We start from the raw sequence: 26,105 nt of genomic DNA on the forward strand, positions 1-26,105 counted from the left end.
AATCTGTGGTCACACTGAATGGCCATGATGACAACAGTGAAATATCTAAATCCCCTTGTGTAGATGTATTGTAATGTCTGACAACAATAAATGCTATTAAGTTTGTTTTCCTTCAATTGTTTTATTTTTCATTTAATATCGCCAAGCTAAGATGTTTTATTTCCATAAATGCAAAAATGCTAGAGAGAGAGAAAGTGGTGCATATCTGCAGGATAAAATGCCTCGTCCCTCTAATGAGCCTTGCAGCCCAGTAAGTTGTTTCTACCAACGCAACAAAGAATGCTCATTATCATGTTATAAACAAAATGACAGATTTACAATCACTTATGAAATATTTTATTCAGTTCTGGCAGTGGTTTTTCAGCAGTTGTTGATGCTTTTGGGCTGGGATCATTTCATTGTCATGGAAACTATACACCGAAAGCCATTCAAAGGTACAATAAAGGCATCATCATCATGCAGTAACACCACAACAAGATACTGATTTGATCAGCGTGGGGCTTGTGTCGCCTCCAGGTCCCAGAGTGGTTCAACTTCTATGGTCAGCATACTGCTGCTGGTACCCTGAGAATCCACGATGTCATTATCTGGCCTGGACTCTGGATACTCAGGAGCTCTACAATCTGTTCCTGTTGACTGCCCCAGAACAGAATGCACCAGGTTCTGCGTGTGGTGGATAGGGCTGGATCCTACTAGGTCATTTTGTCTGATAGAACCCTGTTGGCCCTGGATGTGTGCTGTGCTTACAGAGGTGTAGACACCCAAGGAGGTCAGAGAGCTGAAGGCAGTGTGGAACTGTGGCTGGCCGGTGAGGGTGATGGAGGAATGGATGGGTGTGGGGGAGCTGGACTGAGAGTGTGTGAGATCAGACTTGGTTTGCACACTCAGAGAGGAATGGGACTGGCTGAGACTTCCTGGGGAGCACAGAGGGTGAGAGCTACTCATGGTGGGAATAGAGGCCTTGTATCCCACCTGAGGGCCAGGAGAAGTCACTGGGAAGCTGCGAAAGGCAGAACTGAGGCCCAGGAGGGATGGACCTCCCCGGCCGTGAGAGTGGGTCATGTAGGGAGAGTTGGGTGTTGTTCTGGAGGTCTGGAAGGGGCCGCACTGGCTCTGTAGTCTGTGACCAGCGGCTCTGTCCCTGTCAGAGCAGCACAGGTGTAAACAGGATGACATGGGACTAGAGGACCGGAGCAAATGGTCCACCTCAGCCTTTTGCCCCAAGGTGGGACCTCTACTCTGGGCAGGCATCCCACTGCAGCCCCATACATTTCTGGCAGGGTGGCTAATTGCCTCATGATGGAGGTGTGGCCTGGTGGCTATATTAAAAGGCACCTGGGTCTTCCAGTCACTGGAAGCAGCCGCACTGGCACTGGGAACCATCTGTATGCCACAGGAATATGTGGAGACTGGAGAGGTATAATGCGGCATGGTCATATGAGACTGCAGGAAATGCATCATTTCATGGAGCTCCTTGGTCAGGTTAGATACTTCGTGGTTCAAGTTGTTCACCTGAAAAGGAAAAGAAATGTCTGCTGTTTGATCCTTTAAGACTACTCCTCAATGACAAGAATCAGAGATAAGCTTGAAGGGAAGGGGATAAATGCCTGGGTGCTTCAAAGACTACATTTAAAATTGGGACACATTCACTTTCAGTTTCTTACAGTACATTTAACTTTGGCAGGACAAATCTTGTCGTGCCCACATAACCTGAGTATTTCACTTAACACTGAAAGTGTGTCAACAGAGGCCTGTTTTTAGATGTGTACCCAGCCCTCAAGGACCAGCAAAAGTGGATTACGGCCTAGGTGAAAGATGCACAAAAAGTCTGATGAATAAAAAGTTTGAACTCTCTTTTGTCATCCAAACATTCATTTATTGATACATAGCCAGCTAATTCATGTTTGCCCATTTGTATGTAAGTTGATCTAATGTTGGGACATACCTCTTTGTTCAATTTGCTGATGTTCTGTCTCACTTCCTCTGTCTCCAGAAGCAGGTTAGCACTCACCTGGAACGGATCTGTAAGAGGGTAGAAAAAGATAGGAAAGAGAAAAATGTGACATGACAACTAATCCCAAATCAGTAATCCTATACTTTGAAGCTTGATAGGTATTGGTTAAACGTGGAAAAACAGCAAAATGTATCTCACACAGGGTTAAAACCTGATATTTTCCTATCCAACCTTGTATGAATAATTTATGGTAAAGGCCTTGCTACTGAAATGTGCTTTCAGTCAAGGTTTTTGTTGTCACAGTTCTGTACAGTTTGTTGTTCATCCACTGTGCTGCTTGTGGAGACATTACCTTTTCCATTAGTCTTTGCCTCGCTCTGCTCTACATTAAATTGAAATGCATGACCATTGTCCTCAATTCCATCCACAACCCTGGTAGAGACACAAATAAGTGTTACATAAGTTTGAATGGATGCGAACTGATAAACAATTCATATTTGGATAAAGCAGATTGAACGGGTCACCTGGGGCTCAGGTCTAGCGGGCTAACACAGTGCAGAGACGGGATGAGCAGCTTGGCCGGCCGATGGCTCAAGCCTGGGTCATTAGTAAGAGTGGGCAATGGAGAGGGGCAGAGCTCCTCATTGGGGAATGGCTGAGGAGAGGGGCTGTGGCCTCTACAGTCCTGAACAGGTGACCGGCAGAGGCGGAGCGCGTTGATGTGGCGGAGCTCCTCCCCCAGCAGGGTGCTGAGGCAGGGCTGGCGAACAGGGCTGCCCATTCCATGCAGCAGGGGCAGTCTCCTCTGACGAGAGTGTCCCATGTCTTCTCCATGTTCCACATCATCTGCCTCAACAATAAAGGGTAGTTTATGGTCCATAGCAGCGCGGCTCTGGGGACAAGAAGGTTGGAAAAGTTGTTAGGTTTTCTTTTTGGATTTATGGGATTGAATGAAGGCTGTGAAAAGAGTCTTAAAGATGCACTTCGCAATAAGTTTTTGTAAAAATACACCTGTCATATCTGCCTAAATCACAAACTGGGGCTGCAATAGAGAAGAGTCCATCCCCTCTGATTGAGACACTATAGATTCACCCAATTAGCCCAGTTTAATTTCAAGTGTCAGGTGTGGTCACTGAAAGGAAACTTTCTCCTAAACAGCAGTGAGAAAGAAATCTGGACTGGATAGTTTTTTCCCCACTATCTCCACCCCTACCAGCCACTAAAAAGAAATTTATGTCTGACAAGTGTGCAGTTTACCGACATCATGTTATACAGTTTCTGGGTAATGAAGTCTTTCAAACTTTCAAAAATTCAAACAGTTATCTCTTGCTGTCACTTGCATCTTTAAGGATTATTAAGGGCCCAAAGCGCTACTCAAAGAGCTCAATAAACATTGACATCCTAACTTTTCTTTGTGGTTGGCTATAAGAGTTACGAAATCCAGCCTTGTAATAAATGTTGATTCAAAAGTTAATCTAATATAAAGTGGGGTTTTTTCCCACACTTTTTTCACACTCTAAGCGTATGAATAGTATGCAGAACTCGGAAGTATAGCACTAAGACAGTCCAATTAAGCAGCAGACTGTTAACCTCAGACTGTGACCTCAAAACTGTCAGAATACATTTCTTTTTTTAATTGTGTTGCAGAATACCAGAATAAAACCACAGGAAATGAATCTGTCTCAGACACACACAACTGAATAACTTTTTAACCATGGGTACACGTGCGAGAGGTGGACACAGTGAGTTTCACGCATGATTTACACACACTCACAAATGCGCTCTCACAAGGACATCTTGAGATGCTGCGAAATCCACCCACAAGCGATCACACAAACAAACAAAAACATAATGACATCTTCAGCTCTCATAGTAACAGTGCTGACAGATAGGTTTCCTACATTTCTCCTATAGAAAGCAGTAAATGAATTAGACACAAGCAAAATATTCAATTTATATGTGTTGCCTTTCACAAATTAGCATTGTGCTTAATGTTCCTGCTGCAACTTCTACTGATTGGTTCACAAAATTATCTCAATGGGGCTACATGGCCACTCTGAAGAATGTAAAAATAACTGTATTATATTTGGCATTTGAATTTTGATCAGTTTTTTAATCAAATTCCACTTGGTTGTGACTCGGCTTTGATTTGATTGCAAGCAGTTATTGTTTTTAATTGGTTGACTGCCTGAATTAAGCCATCAAGCCTCCAGAGGCTTTCTAGGATTTTAACTGTAGCCCATACAAGACCTAGTGCTTGGGGAAGATTTGGAGAGATGTTCACTTGAGATTTTTTTTTTCTTTTCAAAAACTGTCTCTAAATGCTCATTTCCGGTGAGTTTTGAGAGGTGCTCATAACAATTTGTACAAGGTACTGAGTAGAGTTCCTCTCCAGTACAGTACAATCTATTTTTGTCTTTTAACTCTTGATATATACTGTAGTGTCAAGGCAGCTCCTCAAAATCTGTCTTGTTTAAGATGTTTGATAATGTGACATCAGCTGACATTATTGGCTTACAAAACATAGGGCCCAAATGTATGAACCTAATAAGTGAAACAAGTCTGAATCTTCAGATATTGCATAGGCCTACTCGATACAGCATTGTGATTACTACACTCTACCTTAACAAATTGCATATTGATAATAGGAAAAACCTATATTAGCTCCCAGGATGAGTGGCATTAGCTCCTGGGAAAAGCTAATATTTGCTTAGGAATAATTCTGCAATTATTTTGCAAAATTTTAGGGTGATAATGACAGTGATTCTGTGCTTTTTCCTTATTTCTTAGTGGACAGCAATTGCCAAAAATGGTCAACTTTCACACCTACAATTATGGCAGTGGCCTAAAAACCTAAGGATGCCTAGGAAAATGTTCTCCTGATTAATAAGTGTCCAGAAATACTCAAAATTCTAAATTGGTATCTTTACTATTGGTAAAAAGGTATCTCCATGAACTACTAGGCCCCAAAAGCTCATTATAATGTCTTGTCTAGGAATATTGTGTGGTTGTGACTTTCCTGGAATGCTTTGAAACACAAATAGGTACGAAAAAAAGTAGGTGAAATCAACCTCAGACTCGCCATTTAAAAACTCTATTGCAGTATGTACACAGTTTCTAGTTCCTTTGCAAATAGTTTTCATAAAAGATCACATGGATCAGACGACCAGAGTTGGACTGATGCCGGCATCCATTTCACAAGATGAATGCATTTCTGTACCTGAAGATCAATTATTCCAAACCTTCAGTGAGGCAGGTTATATAAACAGTGCCTTATGTAAACACAGATTGTAGCTGATTGGAGAATTTGTCAGACAGATGAAGACTGAAGTAATAACCTCAGCGAGGCAGACGTACCTGAGACAGCCTGGGAGACCGTGGAAATCTTGTTACTCCCTAGAGAAATGTAGTCAAATTTAACAAAGGATTACAGCAGTGACAAGGTATTCATCTGCTAATGAGTATAGGCAATGAAATACTGGCAGAATGAAATATTCTCTCTCTCACTCTGCCTCTCTCTCTCTCTCTCTCTCTCTGTCTCTCTCTCTCTCTGCTGTGATGTGATGACACATGTCTTACATCAGCTTCACTGCCCTCTCTCAGGTTGTAGGTAAGGTTGTGGTGGATGTCGGAGCTGAAGCGGCTGCCGTACTCTGGGTACAGCCCAAGGACTTCCCTCAGAGCCCTGACGCTGATGTACTGCAAGTCACAGTAGGTCAGCGCCTTCACGTCCGCATTGGTCTTGATCACCTTGTCGTGTCCCGGGAGGTCGGCCCCAATAAGGTCACCTTTGCCTGTGTGGATTGTGGGTTAAACAAAGGGGTTAGAATGGGTCGAAGGCGGGGTGAAAGATCCAAAAGTGCAGCAGACGGGGAACGTTTCACACTTGGCCCACACTGACCCAGGATGGCTAGAACCATGCCGTCTTTCAGAACCTCCAGGGAACCAGAGCAGACAAAATAATTGGCTTGCAGGGCGTCTCCCTGGCGGATAAGGTATTCCCCGGGTGCGCAGAACGAGGTCTTGATGTGCAGGGAGAGGGAGCGCAGACACCCTCTGCTGGCCCGCTCAAATACAGGCAGCTGCAGGATGTCCTTGTTCAGATGCATGGCAATGTCCGCACGCAGTTCATCCGGGAAGTCATGCAGCAGCTGAGAGAGAGGAAGGGAAACACATGAGGACCATTACAGTGCAATTGTAAGTCCCATGGGTCTACTAGAAAGAGAGTGCTTGAGTAGGAGACACCCTCTTCTCTGGCGGATATCATCACTGTCTCTTTTCATTGATGGAAATTCTTAACACTTAACATCTTTGTAGAGAACAGAAGTGTCTTTCTCACACTGCCTACTGCCTAGGTGCTTTGCCAAACACAAGCTAGCTATGAAAAAGATATGAATGACAGCACTTCAAACACTTGAAAAAAGCATCTTGCCTATACTATTTTGAAATGCTCTGTTGAAGGGTTTTCTGAAATAAATACAGCTCATATGGTCAATAAAAAAAGCTTGCTTCAGTTGAGTTGGAGTGCTGTTGCTACCATGGCTGTCGTGACTTGGTTATGATTTTTCCAGGTAGAGTTCTGGATCTATTTTCATGTCTTGTATGTGTAGAAAATAAGGTAGCATTTTTTTTTATCCTATAAGAAAAGAATAACATTTAAGCTTACTCTGCACAAGCCAAGAATGTCAATAAAACATACACATTTATTTATAGACTTAGTTGGACAAAAAAAACAACTACATTTTTGACAAGATTTCTCTAAAGAAAAAACGTGTAATAATGACTTTGTTTTATGCTATTGTTATGATCAAAAATGACATGACGACAAATAAACGGTTAAATAAAAGGTTTCAAATAAAAGGTTAAAAGGAAAGTGAGCTGGTGCACTAGCTGTTGGTTACATGACAGAGAGGTGTGCCGAGTGCAATGGAGCACATGTGGGCTGCAGAAACTTTACCTGCTAGTCTTTATATAGTAGGCCTACTGTGGAGCTGTAATGTAAAGTAAAGCTAAGAATAGCTCTTCTGATTGGCTGGCATTAGTCTATTTAAAGGCCACGTGTGACATACCCCTTTCACTCTGACATTGTCTTACTTATGTGACAGATAAACATGAGTTTTTAATTTACTCTGAAACATGCTTGTGGAACAAAATGACCAACATTTTGAGTTATAGTGGAATCAGAAATCTTTGAAGAGATTATTTTCCATCAAATAGTCCCACTCTTCCAGAGTCTACATTTATATGCCCATAATTGATGTCCATGAGCACTAAAAAAATCCCCCACAGATTGTGTCTTTAAAAGTGGATGCACTCACATGACGTGCTAGCCTGCACAGTAAAAACAGACTCGAGGTGTTAAAGCCAGCAAGTTCTCAGAAACCAATGGCTGTCTGTTAGCTTCAACAATGAATATATTATCTACAGATGGCGGTGGCGAGGGTGTTAATAACTATTCTCTCTTTCTCAACTCTTACCCTTGTAATTAAAGGGTGCTGCTCCTAGGTCTTCTCTGGCTTTGTTAACAAAGTTCCGATTTGCAATGGCATGCCATCTACTTAAGGAAATGGAATAAGACTCCAGAGATTCTGAGGTGACCTACATTTAAAGGATGACATTTTTGAATCTGGAATCTTGCACCCACACAAACACCGGCACCGGCGATGTCTTGGTTTTGTACCATGAAAAGGACAAAGGACATTAAAACAGCCCACGCTGTCTCAAAAGTTGATATATAGATAACTAAAAGAGATGTCCTGCACCGCCTCTCTTACCAATGTCAAAATATTGAAAAATGCTTTAGTGCAGTTGTTCTTCCTTTTATAAATTGCATGAACATGATAGGCTTGCAATAGCTTTGTGGATGTACTACTCTTTCATTCTTTTTTCATTTAAAGATTATTTTTTTTATATATATTTAGTTAATTTGACAGTTAACAGTAGAGAAAGACACAGGGAAGATGGGAGAGAGAGAGGGGGTGACATGCAACAAAGGTAGGGTTACCCAAGACATCACAGGCACATGGTATGCAACTTAGCCAACTGAGCCACAAGGATGGCTCTCATCTTTTTTTTTACCCACCTCGTTGGCGTTGATTCCATTGTTCACAGACCAGGTGGCCTGGAAGTACTCTAGCATCCTCTGCTTCAGCTGCTGAGGTAGCCGATGCACACGGATGAAGTCCTTCAGGTCCTTCATCCGCGTGTGGTAGAGTGAGCGCCGTGAGTACATGCGCTGGATGATGGCTGTTACGTTGCCGAAGACCACTGCATGCATCAGGGCTGGAGGTGGGATGGGGAGCAAAAACAAAAGAGTTTAAAAGTCTCTAAACACTCATCAACTGATTTGGCAGTAAGCAGCAGATCATCGATAAACTCACCGCCCATGAGCATGATGCAGATGGAGAAGATCTTCTCAGCATCCGTATTGGCACACACGTTGCCAAAACCCACGCTGGTGAGGCTGCTGAGGGTGAAGTAGAGAGAGGCGATATAGGCACTGGGCATGGAGGGGCCACCCATGGTGCTGTTGATGTAGGGCGTCTCCAGGCGCTTTCCCAACTCCTGAAGCCAGCCTGTCGGACCAGGGGAGAGACGGGATGAGGGATGAGAGTGTAGGTGGGATCAGGCAAAGTGCGGGGAATCTTAAGTGAAAATATTCATTGTAAAACATAGGGCTGGGCAATATATCGATATTATATCGATATCGTGATATGAGACTAGATATCGTCTTAGATTTTGGATATCGGAATATCGTGATATGGCATAAGTGTTGTCTTTTCCTGGTTTTAAAGGCTGCATTACAGTAAAGTGATGTAATTTTCTGAACTTACCAGACTGTTCTAGCTGTTCTATTATTTGCCTTTACCCACTTAGTCATTATATCCACATTACTGATGATTATTTATCAAAAATCTCATTGTGTAAATATTTTGTGAAAGCACCAATAGTCATCCCTACAATATTGTCGCAATATCAATATCGAGGTATTTGGTCAAAAATATTGTGATATTTGATTTTGTCCATATCGCCCAGCCCTACTTCCAACTGAACATTTAGCCCACTTCATAGAAAATACCGAGATATATATCGTGTATCGCCATTCAGCCTAAAAATACCGAGATATGATTTTTGGTCCATATCGCCCAGCCCTAGTAAAACATCAGCCAAAAGCATGTTTTTGTTTTTATCTGTGTGACCACTGGAGTGAATGACCTTCTATTCCCCCGGTGGGTGATATAATGGAGAGCAATGCATCTTTGTGTGCTTCCAGGGTTAAATTGGATTCACACTCTGCAGGGGAGGACTAGTCTATACCCATTACTCTGTGACCTGCACTTCCTCTGGGCTGAGAGGAGGCAAGGCTAAGGAGATTTGAAGAGGTTGAAGTGACGCTGAAGCATTCAGGCATGGAGTTAGCTGCCAGGAGAGGCACTATAAGATGACCCAGTAGAGATGCCCATCGAGGAAGAACATTATAGTCTTGATTCTGGGGTGTGAGAGCTGTCAAACTCTCACACACACACACACACACACACACACAGTGCACTCACCTATATCCCAGGTAACGGGGTCACTGCTTTCTATCTCCTTGCGTCCGATGACATACCAGACACAGGCCATCCAGTGGGCCAGCAGGGCGAACACAGACATTAGCAGGGTCAGGACCACGGCGCTGTACTGGGAGTAGCGATCCAGTTTCTGTAGCAGGCGCAGCAGACGCAGCAGCCGGACCGTCTTCAACAAGTGAACCAGAGACGTCTGGACAAGAGGAGGGAGAGCAGAACATACACACTGTTGTCTTTTGGGTCACTTCTTATCACCTGTTTCTACAGATGTGGATTTATGTGATGACGTTTCTCTTTCCACTATTGTTCCAACGTTGTTATTAGTGCAGGAAAGGTTTTAATCGAAATTCTTATCGCCAAGATTAAGTGGAGATTGTATTGGAGAGATATTGGGTTTGTGTGTGAATTGAGGCCTGTGACAAAGGAAGACTAATCCAGGACAAATGTGAGTGTTTATCTTGTGGATAGAACTGAAGAGAGCACAGGACTGGGGAAAGCTCAGTGAAGCGGTCGATAGTAGCAGGACTAATCTTCTACAGTCCAATGCTCTGGGGGGAATAACAGAAACAAAAACAGTTCACTTTAACAGAAGAAAAGAGAGCTGTGTTTTTTGGGGAAAAGGAGAGTTTCTCCGATAATGGCACTCAAGATCTGGAAACACATCCAGATATACACACACATACACACGCGCGTGTGCAAAATCTCACCACTGTGATGTTGAAGGCGTAGAGGAGGTCAAAGGGCAGAGCGGCGATCAGATCTACAAAGAACCAGGTGGTGCAGTAATGGAGGTAGATGGATCGGGCGTCGTACACCACCTGACCAGACTGACTCACATAGGTGGTGCGGAAATTCAGGATGATATCTGAGCAGCAACAGCGAAAATAGAAGAGAGGAAACATGATCAGCATGCAGAAACTTTACAGGGAATATCAAGCTTTGATAGGATGCTCTATTTCGGCCTAAAATGGGGCAGTTGGGGAGTAACAGATTACATGTATTGGGATTACAGTATTCTGGATACAAAAATAATCCATGTGTAATCAAAAAACACAGTAATATGATTAGAGATACTTCAGAAAAATATGTGATTACTTTTTGGATTACTCAGAAATGCAGGGAAAAGGGAAAAAAGCATTTAGATTGTACATAATTTCACAGACATAATAGTTGTAGATACAGCTATTAAAGGTGTAGTCAGAATTTTTTTTTAATGGAATCATGTTAGTGAATTTGAGTCTTCCAATAGATTACATTACTAATTTCAATTTTTAGAAGTAACTGTAACTGATTCCATTTTGAAAGTAACCGTTCCTAAATATGCATAAACTTGCTTCCGAAGCTAGAAAACACACATAAGACTCCAATATGTGATGCAATCAAATGTCCTCCTCAATTGATAGTACATTGGAGATTGTTAGATCTTTCAAAGCTGTATTTCATTGCAATATTTTTGGTCCAATTAATGTGCTAACAGTGCAGTGTAATACTTCACTGATGCCTTTAGGGAAAACCTTGATTTTCACTTGCCCCATCCAATGAGGTCAAAGGTCAGAGTCAGCTACAGAACAGGAGCTGGTAGGGGTTCAGTGACTTGCTCAAGGACACTTCAGCAGGGTGGATTTTTGCTGACATTGAACATTGGGCTTGAACCTGGGTCATCCAGTTGAAGTACTTTCTAATCATCTAGACTGCTCTGCTGTGCGTATTACATACAGTAGATACTATTGTGAACCAGAAGATATACAGGCATAGTCAGAGAAAACACCCTGGGTCACCTCACATCAGTCACCTTCTCCATCTTTTCTAATTCATTCCAAATGAAGCTCTACACAGATCTGACATCACAGATCAGGCGGAAAGACTGGCTCTTCTCTCTTGTTTCTGGCTACAAGGTTGAGTAGAGAGAGTTCATTAATATAAATGGATCTGTGGCATAGGAACATCATTTTTAAAATTTTAAATCCAAGTTGTATTCCCCTCTACCTGTCATGTTACTGTATCTCTAAAACGTGTCAGGGATTTGGCATGAAAAACGATTTACTTTAACAATAAGTGGAACAGCAGGATGTAATTAAAGGTGAGCTAATTTTGATCATGAATATCAGTGCGTGATTGTCACCAGACAAAGTTGTTGAGGGAGGGAGGGAGGGAGGGAGTCGGAGCCCCATGACAGCTGCGCTATCACACTTCCTTCGGAGGAAAAGTGGGACGAAGTGAGAGGGATCTAATTATGATTCGTAACCTGGGGCAACAGAGACACCCTGAGTGGGTGAGGAAAGGTAGGAGGGAGTTTAGTCATGTGTTAGCCATTGCCAAGGAAACCACCGCAGCTGCATCGGAAAATATAGCTGTTCTTCATTAACTTGATTATTGGTGTCTCTTCATAATGCTGTTGGTGTTCCACTGCTGCTTTAACTTGCAGTAGACTGGTTTGGAGCACACAGACAGTGTTTTGGCGGAAGCTGCTTTGAAAGTACAGTTAGCTACCAGTTACTTCAAACTGGAAGAAGTTGGACAACAGCAAGGCTATCCTCAAGAGAAATATAGTTTTGTTAACTGAAGCTGCTTAGAAAAAGGAGTTCAAATACAGTACTTTGGAAAAATGGATCATATCTACATCTGCAAGGTCATATAATACACAATCATGCGAGTGCAAAGATGCCACTGAGTAGGATGTAAACAAAAACTGTATTCTATTTGAAATAAGGGATGTTCACTGTGTTTCTAATGCCCACACTCCTGACAGAAACTAAAGTCTGAACATAAACACAAACCAAATACTTCTGTCTGGGTTCCTCACAAGAAGAGATGCAAGGAACTTTCTTTTGGATGACATGATCATCACTTCTACATTTTCGCACAGACATCTGTCTACATTCTGGACCTAAAACCAAACCAAACCCAAATCTGGGTTCTTCACAGAAAAGAAGGAAGGAATGTTTCTGTTGTGTGTAAACATAAGATAAATAAATAAATAAATAGAAAAATATATAAAATATGTAGGAGCAAATAAAGTAAAATGCAATTTACAGCCAAACATAATTGGTAGTTGCAGTAACTGTGCCTCAAAATGAGAAAACATGTAAATTTGAATTGACCACCAAGCTATTGCAAAATGTAGTCAAACTGCTATTTTAATAGTAGTGAAAGTACTAGCCAACACTGCACACACAGCTCATATCGTACCCAGTATAAAGAGCATCTCCACTGCAATGTCACTGCCGATGGTGCTGCGGCTGACGAGCGAGTCGTGGTCGCTGCCCTCATCATGGCTGACAAAGCAGACGTCGTAAGGCACGGTGACGGCAACGTAGAAGGTCGCCAGCAGGATCAGCCAGTCCCACAAGGCCTTGGAGATGCTGTAGTGGAGCAGGATGAAACGGGACTTCTTTACAGCCGCCACCTTGTACTCAGGTAGAGACGGTTTCTGGAACACACTCTGACAGAGGGTAAGAGAGGGGGAGAGAGAGAGAGAGAGAGAGAGAGAGAGAGAAAGATATACATTACTTAAAAATCCCCCAAAACATCACAAGAAGTTGCACTCTGCAAGATAAAAGCTATAACATTTAAATCTGCAGCAGGAGTGTTTGCGGATAATAAGTTCATAAGTTAATAAGTTAGAAGCTGTCTTTAGAATGAGTGATGTGTGCCTTTATGCTACGGTGATGCTGCCCTGATGGTAATAATGTAAATACATGATGACCTGTCTTTAATGATGCCCTGTGCCCTCTCCTTACAGCAGATGGTATAGATCTCCGGCAGCTGTGGTACCTGCTATGTTAACTGTTATGTAAAAGGCTAATAATAATATGGTATGGAGGAAGGAGACTCAAGAAACAGTTGGGGAGAGGATGTTAGAGTCAAAATTGTTAGACTTTCAATGGCCCAAGTGACTGATGTGCCTGGATTGTAATTACTGCTGGCTGGATTAACTGCAGCATAATGAAGCTGTAGGTCAACTGAAACCAAATGTGAACGAGACAAAGGTTGACCATAATCCACATTTTGTTGAGCACCTACTGAGGCGTGGATTTGTGCACCTGTAATTACACTGAGCCCAGGATGAAACACAGATGTTTAACCAGCAAGCCTACCAAGAATCATCCAGAAGATAGACTTTCCCAATTTATGCACAAAATCAGCTTTTTGATAGGATAGCTGTGGGTCGGAAGATAGAGTGCATTTTCCGCTTTTATTCTCAAAGTGATAAAAATGGGTTTTCAAGCTGAACAGTGACCGTGTACAATACTGCAAAGCCTGTGTTGGTGTTGGCAAAAACCAACTCTATATCTTGTCAAGGTTGGAAAAAAAAAATGTAAACAAAGAACAGAGACTGTGATTATAAATGGATAGATGACATTCTCTTTTTCTCATCATTGATTTGCTCTGTTGTTTTAGAGCTATAAGGTTAATATGCTGCATCTTTTTCATAATTTTTCTCTGTTTTTCTCAGTATGAAGATATACTGGTGTGATTGCTTCCTCTGTTGTTTCTGGTGCTTTCCATTAATGAGAGAGATTGCCTCTCCCACATATGCAAAGGTTACAGATTGGGCTCAAAAGCTCAACTCCAAACTCACCTTAGGGTTTCAAACACTGACTGATCAATGCCTTAATGCCTTGAAATGTCATCTGTATTTAGATGTTGCATGACACATAAATGTTTAAAAGCTGTCAATTCGGTTATTAATAGAACAAATGCTTTTATCTCACGGAGGCTAGCCAAATGTCACTCACTGATAATGAATAATGAAATGCTCAGAATAACACATTACCGTCATAGGAGACTCATAGGTATAGCATGTGGCAGACGCCAGACAGACTGTGCCAGACTGTGTTCACTGATGCAAGCCAAGGGTTTGAACTCACATTGGTCAGTTTGCCCCTGCCCCTCTTGGAGAACAGGCTGGTCAGGTGGTACAGGACAGTCCTGCCCCTCTCCTGGGCTTGGGACAAGTGGGATCGGTTGCTTTTCCTGCTCTGGTGGCCATCCTCTGACATGCCTGTTCGAAATAAAAGACTTAATACCCACTGAATACATTGTAATTATGCCACTTAATATTCCACTGAGTTCCATATGCCATTAGCAGGAGCTTTTAATCATTGAGACGAATGTGGCAGCAGGACATTTTGAAGTCGAAATGGTCTAAACTAGTCCCTTAAAAGTAGGACTGTTAACAGCTCAGAAATGCGGCCATGCCTCACCGTCTCCCCGGCCGTGGTGATGGCTTTTCCCATATGATTCACTGACGTCTTTGAAGGAGAACAGGAACAGAACCACCTCGCCTTTCTCATTCTTAATTGGCACAATGTCCAGGAGGCACCAAAATGGATTACCTGAATATATTAAAAATGAAGCCATCAGGATTACACACCAATACCACTGAGACAATTCTTCACATTATGATTGGATTTCAATTAACACTGGAATATTAGTGTGTGTGTGTGTGTGTGTGTGTGTGTGTGTGTGTGTGTGTGTGTGTGTGTGTGTGTTCTTGTAGTTCTATCCTTATGAAGAACAAAATGTCCTCACAAGTAAAGAAAGATTAGAAGTTAGGGTTAGGACTTGAGTTTAGGGTTAAAATTAGAATTAGTACTAGGTTTTATGTTAGCGTAACAGTTAAGTGCTGTGGGTTATGGTTTGGGTTGGGGGTTAATGGAAGGCATTCATAAGGACAGAGGTACAAGCATTATGAGTGTGTTCTTGTGTGTGTTTCTGAGTGTGTGTCCAAGTGTATCCAAGTGGGTATTTACAGAGGATCCTCACCGTTTTTCCTATAGAAACGGACTTCCCCCTGGTACTCCTGCTGGCCCTCCAGAGCCTTGTCCACCTCTCCCATCACCCTGTCGCTGGTCTCGGCCCCGTGCAGGAAGCGGCAGGTGCAGGTTTTCTGCATCACCTCGGTCCTGACGAAGCCCGTCAGCTCGCAAAACCCGTCTGAGCAGTACACAATGGGGTAGCCATGGCGACCCTGAGCGTTCCCCAGCAGAAAGTTACTGTCTGTGAGGGAAATCAGAAGAAGACAGAGGTTGGATCGATGCAAAGGCCAAGAGCGTGAACCTTGAGGAAAGGAACAGCACAACAACACAATATTTGAACAGCGAGTCCCTCATATGGTGCGCTACAGTCACAGATTTAGACCTTGACATTTTCCAGCTGTAAAAGTGTTTCCAGCAACTATTCAGTCTGAGATAGCTGCAGCTCTGAAATTATAACATTCAGACATGGCGATCGTGGGTCATTTGGTTGCTTCTCTTTCCCCACGTTGGTACTTTCTGTACACACTCTGCCTCCAGGTCTGATTCATCTGTTTGTTCACCAGCATAAAACATCTTTTTTTTTTCTCCTCTTTCTTTATCTGAGTCATTCTGTGTGAGTTCAGCCCAGAGCCCCTGAAATTTAGTCTACTGTAGGCTACATCAGAGAGGGCTTTGAAGTGTGCCAGTGTGTATGAAGTCCAAGGATGTGTGAAGGGACCCGGTTGGCTCCGCGGGGGTCCGCTGCCCCGGGGAGGCTCCAGCAGGCTCCTCGCGGGCCATTAATGGAGTCAGGAAATGAGCTTGTGGAACGTATTTTGATCCTGCCACTGAACACACACACACACACACACACACACACTATGTCCTGTGGCATTGAATGAGGGCGGTGAACGTTGCTTTTATCCTTTCTTTCACTGCTTTTACGATGCTTTTCTGCTCTTTTTTTAGATTCATATTCAGTGAATACCCTATTTGATTTATTTAGACTAAACTGTGCTTAGTAAACCACACAAAAGTCAATAATGTATATTTGTTCATTTTTTCAGCAAGATAGGATAAAGAAAGATTACACAGCTGCTAAATTTCCTTTTTTGTGACACAGCGATCATTCTCTTATAATGTCTTGAGGTAAAATTCAAATTTCAGCTCGTGCCTCCAAGGATATGACCTCATCTTCATATGCATTATTTACACAACGGATTGATTTCTTCATCCCATAATACCACAATAAAAATCACATGGACCCAGGCAACATTATTGTTTCCATGACAACTCAGAGGCATATTTTACCCAGAGCTTCAATAAGTGGTGGTTACATAACTGTACAGGCTCCCAGAAGTTGAATGAGAAAAATACTACTGGGTCTAAAAAATGCTTTTATGCTCTGAGAAAAAGAGATGGAGAATATCATCTGCCTTTGTAAAATGGCTCCAGATAGAATCTATACTTGACGATTAAAGCCTTGGGACTAAGCCTGGTTTGAAAAAATCATCATGGAGCCTATCCACTGTAATATGGGGACTAAGTTCTGTTGGTATAGGAAGTGTAAGCGGGGGATAGGGGAAGCAGAAGAAATAATAATTTCTTCATATCTTTTATCACCATCGAAAGGAAACACATCTTTGGACACAAAACATGACAGATCAAATTTAAACTAATAATCTGGCACATTTTCTTAAAACTAAATGTCCCTTTTGCCTATTGCCGATTGATGTAACACAGTAGTGATTCAACCTGCAGCCAGTTCATAAAAGCTTTTATATTTGCTGTTCTTTATGTTTCTTGCAGCACCAACAGCAGTTTGTTTGGAATCAATAGAAGAAGAACTTGAGTAGTTAGCATGAGCAGCGATAGCCACCATGACTGAACAAACAAAAGAGCGCCACCTACAGAAACTCAAACTTTCAACAGAAAATCCAAGAAAAAAGACGTCACAGTACTGGACACACTGTTTGACTGACAGGTGATCTCTGGGAAGTGCAGTGCAGAAACACCACAGCAATGAGCGCTGAGCAACAAAGATGTCACAAAAAAAACATATATCTCATGGATTTCATCTTTTCTTATATTTATGCTTGAGACAACCATCATAGCCTTCATTCTCCTCTGGCTTCTTCACTTGTGTCTCACAAACCTTTTAGAGAAGTTTATTTCTCATGCCTGCACCTGCAGAAATGTAAAGTTTAGGCTGAGATAGATGGCTGGAAGGCTGATCCCTGGCATTTGTCAGGTCAGTTGCTGGTGTGTCCGCTGCACTGAAACACACACACCTTGTAAATACCAAAGGCTTTCTTCACACTAACCCATCAGACAGGCTGTCACAAGCTGACATGCAGACAGACAGAACTTTCAGGAAGCATCACGAGTCTGCTGTGGGTGAAGCATGACATCATAGTTAAGTCTCTGATGCTGCATAATAAAAAAAAATAAACGTTAGTGCCCAACATTTCCATATTAATCACTTATTTTGTCTGGGGAAACAAGCAAGCAAACAGAGTAGATTTCCAATGTAGCACAACAATGAAGTTGTGTGAGTAACATTATCCCCATTGCTCAGCCATTATCTGTAAAGCAAACACTTTGCAGCTGGGAAATTAACTAGCTCCCTCCGTTTTAGCCCATCCCTTGTAAGCTGCAAAATGATTTGTAAAATAGATGATATTGGTATAATGCACTCAAGGCTCCCATTGTGAAGAGAGACAACAGCCGCATCTCAGCCATCATTCACTGACTAATGCGTGTCCGCTTTCACCTGTCTCTAAATAACCCTAAATAACCCTACAATATGGAGCCGCACAGAGAGATTCCACTCGCGCTGAATGGTTTCTTCTTTCATTTATCCATTCAGTTGCTCTTTGAATGCAAACAGATTAAATTTTAAACAAGCTGTTTGGCTGTGCTGCAAAACAGTATAATGATGCTACAGTGATAGACAATGCAGTATGTGCTTCAGCCTTGTCACTGAATGAAAGTGAGGCTTTGTGTTCTCCCCAGGAAAGTAAAGACACACTCATTAAATTACAGTCACTTCAAATGCGTTCGGCTACATTTCATGTTTTGTCTGACTTTTAAATGAAAATTGTCAGCATTCATTTCTAAGGAAGATATTTCTACCTGACATATGTGGAGTTAATCACAAGCTAAATTAAGAAATAATGTTTCCATGCTTGTGTTGCCATAGCAATTTGTGGAGAAAAAGCATATGGCAAAGCTATTTGCATCTCTGGGGTTACCAAGACCGTCCCTTCTCAACCACAGATGTAGGCAATAAAAGATCTGCAGAATTAGCCTTATTCTGATTCATACCAACTCATTTAGGGATTACCACTGATTCTGATTTCTCAAAGTGCTTAGGTCATGAATGAGTGAGGTGCTAGCTTACTCTGGGATAAAAATACATGTCCTCAACTGTATTACTGCCCTCTGAGCCCCTTGTAATGTGACGATTTAATTAATTGATTACCCAAACTATACTCATTCATTCCGAGGAGATAGGAGACAATCTATTAGGAATACAAACATTCCACTCTCAGCCCAAGTCGATACTGGTCGTCCTTTTATGCCTGCGATTGTAATCTCTACAGACAGAGGTATGTCTCGGTCTGAACCTGTGCCGCCAGTTGTCAGGTCCGGTCTCTAAAATCGGTCTCAGCATTATTCTCCCTCCCTCTCTCTCCCTGCCTCTCCCGGGCCTCATTCACCCTCAGCCTGTCTCTCTGGCTTCATGTTATTAGAGAGAAGAACAATACAAGTTCACTTCACACACTGACAGCCATCTAAGCCCGACTGGCCTCAGAATCGTGTATCTCGTGAAAACTTCAAAGTGATTTCTTGTCAGGAGATGCTCATGCCTAAAACTCAGAAGAGGGGCCGCACATGAAGAGCTACGTGGAAATAGAGTGAACATCGTCGATCGTTACATAAGGAAGCATTCTAATTTCTTAGTTACTGGCTCATTACTATCATATTTTCATACACTTTTAATGCATGGCTGCTTCCTTTCAGTCATGTTGCAATCACTCAAACACCATTTCTGAAGTGAGCTGGATACATATTGTCCAAAATGATCATGATCACTAATTATCCATGGCAGTACAAGTGAGGTGGAGAAAGCTGCAATTCCACCGCCCACTCAGGCAATTAACATGAAGCAGACTGTTGAGAAGGGAGGATAACAAAGAGCTGCAGCCTGCTGTGCCTGGCACAACACCATTGTACCATCTAAAACGCATTGGAACAAGTCAGAGTCTAGATGTCTGACACTCTTACTCTTAGTAAAAATAACAAAGATTGTACATGAGTAAATGCTAACCTAAACCATCAAATTATCAACCTCCCTGTATTCATTGCAGGATTATGCTCACATCAATTACCTATATTGGGAGGTGGCGATTGATAAGATGAATAATTTAAGTGATTTTTTTTTTTTTTTTTCTGCTTTCAAAGAGCATGACTGAGATAGACCTGCAAAAATATTTGTTTGGCTCTTGGCCTCTGCATAATTCATTTTAATTAACTTCCCTGCTCACATATCAGGGTCAGCTGGATACCACCTCCATTCCTCTGAGCCCCGTCTTTATTCACATCCACATCCACACCACTATATCACCAGTAAAGACAGTGGATATTTGTAAAATGAGTTTTGCTATTTCTCTTCTTAACAGAAATTTTAGTGGAAAATCTGAGTTTTGCTCCTGCAGTTATCTTCCTGTCAAGGGAGAACAGCTTCACAAAGGAATGCTTTGAATCGTGACAAATTCAAGGCAATTTTAGATTGGATAGCGGCTCGTTGTGAAGCCATCTCTTGTCAGTTAGCCCCTTCACCTCCCACACAGCTCCTTGGTCAGTCCGCCCGCCTACACATCTGATACGCAGGTATTGTGGCAGTCAGGATTGAGAAAATGTCCTCAACCCTGCCGTGTGTATGCGTGTGAGGGTGTTTAATAGAGAACACAAGGTTAAGGAGAGAGTGTATGTGTGTGTGTGTGTGTGTAAGAGAGAGAAAGAGAGAGAGAGAGAGATGGAGAGTGAAAGAGACAGAAAGTGTCATCACACTGAATTTGTGAACTTGTTAATTCGCATGGGACACAGACAGTCTGACCCATACACACTCTATCACATTTTTCATAGTGTTCTGGTGCCTGTGAAAGTCTTTCATCTCTGTACTGCGGCATGGTTCAGACTCCTAACAGGGAAGAACGAACAAAACATCAAAAATCAGCAAAACTAGGCTGAAAATTAATGAAAAACATACAGTAACTGTTGCAGAACTATCGTGAAAATACCTGCAAAACACCCAAAATTCTATGAAGAACTTTGTGTTTTACAAAGCTTATTGTGGATAAGAGTCTGGAGGAAACATGTTAAACACATTGGAAACTTTTACAGTTCTCCACTGGCAAGCTTTATTCTTGCATGACTACAAAACTATTACAAAGGTCTGGTTCATTCTTAAGTGAAGAGAGAGTGATGAACAGAGGCTCTACAGCGTTTTATATTTTTACTGATGGATGTGATTTTTACACACTGCAATATCCTATTTTGTGAAAAGAACTCCTACACTTCAAAATGCATGAATCTTAATAGCAGAACCACATGCATCTTAATAAGCATCAGCATGGCCCAACAAGTGGCTCTTCAGTTACAATATATCAGCCTCGCCTGCTCTCTTTTCTCATCCTGCTCCATCTCTCGCTGAGTTCTGGGTTACTATCGTGACTTGCAGTCTTATAAATGGCTCAAGCTACTGTTTGATGCATTTGTCTACAGCAGTGTCTTCAGCGTCTGGGTCACAACCTGAAGTTGGGTTCCAGAAATGCTTAAATAGGTCCCAGAATTAGTCTGGGAAATGTAGTGAGTTCAACAACAGTTTATTTTTGACTGAACTATTTTATTTTTGTATGAAGCTAGGTTTATCTTTCGCAAGTCCTTGCAAGTATGCAGGATAAAATCCTAAAGGCAAAGGTTAGGTTAGTTAAGGTAGTAGATTTGCAGCCTCAAAACAGAGCAATTGTTTAATGTTAGATGAACCTACACATTAGCAGGCAACACAAATTAAAATTTAAAGATGTAGGTCCCTTGAGAAAATATTTTAAACAAACTGCCTACAGTTTGCCAATGGATTAAACATTATGCCTTTTCTGTGCCACAGTCTGCCCCACTTTTTTGCACATTGTATTTAACTTGTGAGCTTACTGTTCTTTCTATTGTCATACTCAATGGACTTGCAATTATGGCAGAGCTTTTGCCATTGAAGTACCTTGACAAGTTATGAAGGTACTCTTGGAAATAACCAGGTACTATTTTAACAAGTAGTTTTTTGTAGGAAGTTTGTTAAAAAACATAACAATAAAACAATATGGTATAATCAGTTATAATGGAAATCTCTTCACCAAAAAGCTATGAACACAGACTGAAGGTGGATAGTAGGTGAGGGAACTTTGTGAAATACTTACGGGTGCCATCAAAGTGGTTGGCAATGGTGTCTAAGAAGGTGTTTTGGGGAGCTAGGAGGCCCTTCATCACAGGCATCTTGTCCTAGATTAAGAGAACACTGCAGACTCTCAGACAGCAGGTTCCAGTAGTCCGTCACCATTCCCCCAAAGAGGACCTGAAAGAGACCGCTGTGCTTCTCCTGGGGCTTGCCTGAAAAACACTTCCACGCAGGTTCTAACTAGTGGTTTCTACTCCAGGTTTGTCTGACGGAAACCACTGACTTTCATCACACAGGATCGGGCGTAGACTCGCTTCTTCCTCGGAAGAGAGCTTGGAGGTGTTGTGGTTCTTCAAAGCTTCTCTCTCCCAGTGTTGAGTCAGGAGCTTTCAGGTTCAGCTGCGCATCCCTCTGCTCTCAGCGCTCTCCAGGATCAGAGTGAAGTCTCAGCTTCTCCTCAGTCGGTCTGACTCTACTCCCCATGGTGCACATGTTTCTGCCATCTCCGAGTCCCCCTGCCTCTCTCTCTCCCTCCCTCCCTCTCTCTATCTGTCTCTGTCTCTCATACAAAAGCCTGCACCCTCCTCCTTTCCACTCCTCTGTGAATTTATATGTACTCACTTTCTCTATCCTCTCTCTCTCTCTCTCTCTTCCTCTGTATCTTTCCGTCTCTCTCTCTTTCAGCACCCTTTTCTGACTTCACCTTACTGAGAAGTACAGCACGTCCCTCTGTCGCTCCACCCTCCTGCTGTATACTCCAAGTACCGATTACTAACCTGCAGTAAATGAGGAGCAACACTGTCGGAGGCGACTAGAGCGCCTCGGCACCTAGTTTAGTGTTTGCTGTGGATTTTCTAAAATATAGAGGCTGCCAAAAGAGGAGGATAATGGTGAAATTCTGTTTTCTCTTGCCCCCCTCCGCAGGGAGGTCAAAGATCAGGGTCAGATGCAGAGCAGCACCACTGGAGCTGCTATATAGAGGTTTACTGTCTTGCTGACATGAGGCTTGAACCATGCTGCTGCCCATGTTGAAATAACTACAACAACACTGTAATCCTCAGTGCTACCTATACATGCACATCCATGCACCCACACAAACTTACATGCATGTACCGTAAAACATACATGTGCACGTACACAGACACACTGACAGCATTTCTAAATAGTGAAACAAAAATATTTGCTCTTCTTAGTATCCATTCCAGTTGGCACTTCCTAAGTTTTCCTCCAGGTTTCTGGATGAGTGAAGCTGGATGCACACACCCACACATCCACAGAGAATTTATTTTTCATTAAACCATGTCAAAATTCGATCTTTGCATCCCTGATTTATCCCACGTTTGGATTTTGAACACTGAACACATTAGTTATCAGTATTATATTATATTATCATATTATATTTATATTGTAGTATTATAGATTATAGTCCTGAAATAATTACTGTGAAGCACTGGCTCGAGGGTTTGTTTTATTTTCTGTTTTGGTTAGAGCATTGAGCTGGATTTATTCAGCGAAATATTCCTTTGTCTCATTACCAAGCTGTTTGAAGGAGGGGCCATGCCTACAAGTGATGTCATCACTGCTCCAAGTGCTCCCATGAGCAGTAGTAGCTATATTTCAATTACATTGTTAGTTTGTAGAGTATAGATTGATAGAAAAGACAGAAAAGAAAAAAGATCATTTTAAAAATTTCATTTTAGTCCTCTCACTAATGCTATATTAAGTTAAGCCATATCAAAGCCATTACACCCAATTAGATTTTTGTTCAATTAATTTTTTTTATTATTATTTTATTTTAGTTTTATTTTTTATTTTTTTGTTTTAAACCATTTTTCAAGTGAGATTTTAAGAGATCCAAGGGCTTAACCAGAAAACCCGCCCCTGAATGACTAAAAAGAAGCTGTCAGCATGATCATTTTTATTACACCACAACGCTTTTTATATGTACAATATTACACACCTCCACAATGTTCTGTGACATGTGAGAAACATCCTCAAGCATATCAAATCCAAACAGGTACATTTAAAAAAATAAAGATTCAGTTGTTTCCACATCAGCAAAAAAAAAAGAGATTATACAACAGAGATCACCAAAATAAAAGTCTGTTTTTCTGCATACATTTAAAAGAGTCCCAGTATACTCATGCCTTAATAGTTTCAAACAGGTAGGGATGTGGTGAAGGCAGCTCCTGACCAGCTCATGTATTGCTCTCCAGCGCCCTCTGCAGTCCTCTTCCCCATAGTCAGGATCCCTGCTGCCTGGTTCTTGGAGCCTTGGAGCATCTGGTGGAGCCGGCTCTGGAAGCGATGCTCCTCCCCTTTCCGTTTCCCCAGGGTGAGGATGCCAGCGGCCGCATCACCGGTGAAGGGGCCCCCCGAGGCCCCGGGGCCGGAGCGACACAGCAACACGTAGAGGCGACAGGAGCGAGATTGTCTGCAGCACTCAGACACGCTGTGAGCATCACAGGCCAGATGAGACACCAGCAGCATCAAGACCAGCAGCAGGAGTTTCTGTAGGGCCAAAGAGCAAAACTAAAGTTACACTCACCTGATATCAGACATGAACAGGCTACAATACAACCAAGAGTGCTGATGATGAGAACAAAATGAGATATCAACCATTATAAATATGTGATATCTCATCTGATTACACATTACGATGGACATTATTAATAATCCTAAAACCTTTGTTGCAAAATATTAACAGTGAGAATGCTATTACTTATATATTTGAGTCATTTCTGGCTATGGTGATGGTTACACCAAGCCTAGGATGTTGCTGGTTGGATACGAAAATTGTATTGTTTCATGTCTGTCAGCAAGGATTGTATCAAGGAAGGATACACTATCAGCATCACTGAGATAATGGCACATTAATTCCCTATCCACACATGGAGTTATCTATGCAAGCAATTGACATTTCTCACTGAATCTCCAATTAGATAAGATTCACATTTAGTCTGCATATACACTACAAAAGCCTAACGACGGCACTGGGATTCGGGTGCATTCACCCCTACAGCTGGCCTACAGCGATCCACAGGGGGGTTAAGCCCAGGCAAGGACGGCCACCAAATCCCATCACTGTATCCTCATTAAATCCTATCCTAATCTCTTCCTTGTTTGTCAAATTCAGCCCATCCTGCTTTTTATAGACCTCTTATTTTATGGGGAATGGGCAGTCAATAACCCGCCTTCAGTATGATATTAGTTTTCTGGTCGTAAACATAGAGGAGAGAGGAGAGGGGTGTGTGACAGTGTGACAGTGCAGCATGAGCAAGACTCAGATCCATACACTATGGATACAATGCATTCCCATTTGAGACATATGTCCAACAATGTAAAGTATATGTTTCCCAAATCAAACCATTGATGTTGTAAGCTTGGCGTAACCATGACCAGCCAATTTGCCCAAACCCTAAAGAAAATCAATCAGTGAAATATTTCTAATTAAATGCACCGCAACTCTTTTGGTATCCATATAGCGCACACCTTTAAGAATACATATATTAACAAGCAGCATAACCAGTTTTTCAAACCCCTTTTATAAGTCAGTGGCTTTCTCTGCCTTCATTCTGGGGAAGCAAACCATGAAAGAAGGATATAAATATGCAAAGAAATGAAGGCTTATGAAACATTTATATAAGAAAAGTTTAAAGAAGAACACTGAATAAAAAAATAATACACATAAATGAGCAACCACTCTGATACTAAAAAAACACAAGTTGATCAATTTACCAAATTACTCAGCAGGACTTTTTTTGTTTTTAGAAAAGAGGATGGAAGATGAAACATAAGTTGCCTTACTCTGTTGGACATTTGGATCCCAGCATCTCTCTGGAACTTGGCGGAGAACCACTTCATCTTCTGTTAGTGTTGGGGAGTCCTCCGATGTTCTTACCTCTACGGGTATAGACCAGGTGTCTTTTATATCGCCCCATGTTGTCCAGCCATCCTCTCTCTGGACGTCATTAAGGTGACCACAAACACAACATACGTTTTCAGCTTCCTGCTCATTTGAGGAGTTCATGTCTAGTCTGCTGCCCTTAATTAGTCCCCTGTGGCCGATCATCTCCAGGGCACTTCTGTGGACCCTTTACAAATTACTGGCATGTCTTTGTGGCCACATGCCAAAGGTTTATTAACACATGCCATAATGATGAGTGGGGAGGGAGAGAAGTCAGTTAAACAATGTGTCCTTTGAATTCTATAATATCTCACAAAGGACAAAAAAAAGATGCCCTTTCTCAGTTCTAATGAGAGGCTCATTCAAAAGTCATACTAATGAGGTTTTATGGGTTTTATTCTTTCTGCTGGACACAAAAAGGTGTCACACTGACACTCCAACAGTGTGCACATTTGTTTGCTCCCACGCGTATGGGCTGCTC

General features: G+C 42.0%; 2 protein-coding genes across 2 annotated transcripts; both read right to left on the bottom strand.

Annotated features, from left to right (window-relative positions):
* Window positions 1-489: 489 nt before the first annotated feature.
* kcnh4a (potassium voltage-gated channel, subfamily H (eag-related), member 4a) lies at window positions 490-21,815 on the bottom strand. The gene is made up of 16 exons (XM_071545522.1): window positions 21,740-21,815; window positions 15,292-15,525; window positions 14,723-14,861; window positions 14,394-14,532; window positions 12,712-12,964; window positions 10,230-10,387; window positions 9,508-9,715; window positions 8,335-8,529; window positions 8,037-8,236; window positions 5,856-6,105; window positions 5,534-5,748; window positions 5,312-5,350; window positions 2,479-2,846; window positions 2,307-2,386; window positions 1,946-2,022; window positions 490-1,512 (listed from the first exon to the last, which is right to left on the bottom strand). The coding sequence occupies exons 1-16, from the start codon at window positions 21,813-21,815 to the stop codon at window positions 490-492; spliced, it is 3,654 nt and encodes a 1,217-aa protein (XP_071401623.1).
* Window positions 21,816-23,874: 2,059 nt separating this feature from the next.
* Window positions 23,875-25,581, bottom strand: hcrt (hypocretin (orexin) neuropeptide precursor). Its single transcript, XM_071545375.1, has 2 exons — window positions 25,525-25,581; window positions 23,875-24,228 (listed from the first exon to the last, which is right to left on the bottom strand). The coding sequence occupies exons 1-2, from the start codon at window positions 25,579-25,581 to the stop codon at window positions 23,875-23,877; spliced, it is 411 nt and encodes a 136-aa protein (XP_071401476.1).
* Between the last annotated feature and the right edge of the window lie 524 nt (window positions 25,582-26,105).

This window comes from Centroberyx affinis, unplaced genomic scaffold, assembly GCF_046629955.1.
Source record: "Centroberyx affinis isolate AG114_WGS23_722 - 3 ecotype Tasmania unplaced genomic scaffold, CSIRO-AGI_Caff_v1 ptg000255l_1, whole genome shotgun sequence".
In the NCBI taxonomy this organism is placed as follows: Eukaryota; Metazoa; Chordata; class Actinopteri; order Beryciformes; family Berycidae; genus Centroberyx; species Centroberyx affinis.

What these genes read in the sequence shown, in the direction of transcription:
- kcnh4a (XM_071545522.1), bottom strand. Translation starts at nt 21,815, where the DNA reads ATGCCTGTGATGAAGGGCCTCCTAGCTCCCCAAAACACCTTCTTAGAC. An exon ending in GGCCGGGGAGACGGTGAGGC is followed by an intron (nt 14,533 to 14,722) that starts ATGGCCGCATTT and finishes TCTTTTATTTCG; the next exon opens with AACAGGCATGTCAGAGGATG. An exon ending in ATGGAATCAACGCCAACGAG is followed by an intron (nt 6,106 to 8,036) that starts GTGGGTAAAAAA and finishes CCTCTCTCTCAG; the next exon opens with CTGCTGCATGACTTCCCGGA.
- hcrt (XM_071545375.1), bottom strand. Translation starts at nt 25,581, where the DNA reads ATGAAGTGGTTCTCCGCCAAGTTCCAGAGAGATGCTGGGATCCAAATG. An exon ending in GGATCCAAATGTCCAACAGA is followed by an intron (nt 24,229 to 25,524) that starts GTAAGGCAACTT and finishes TTGGCCCTACAG; the next exon opens with AAACTCCTGCTGCTGGTCTT.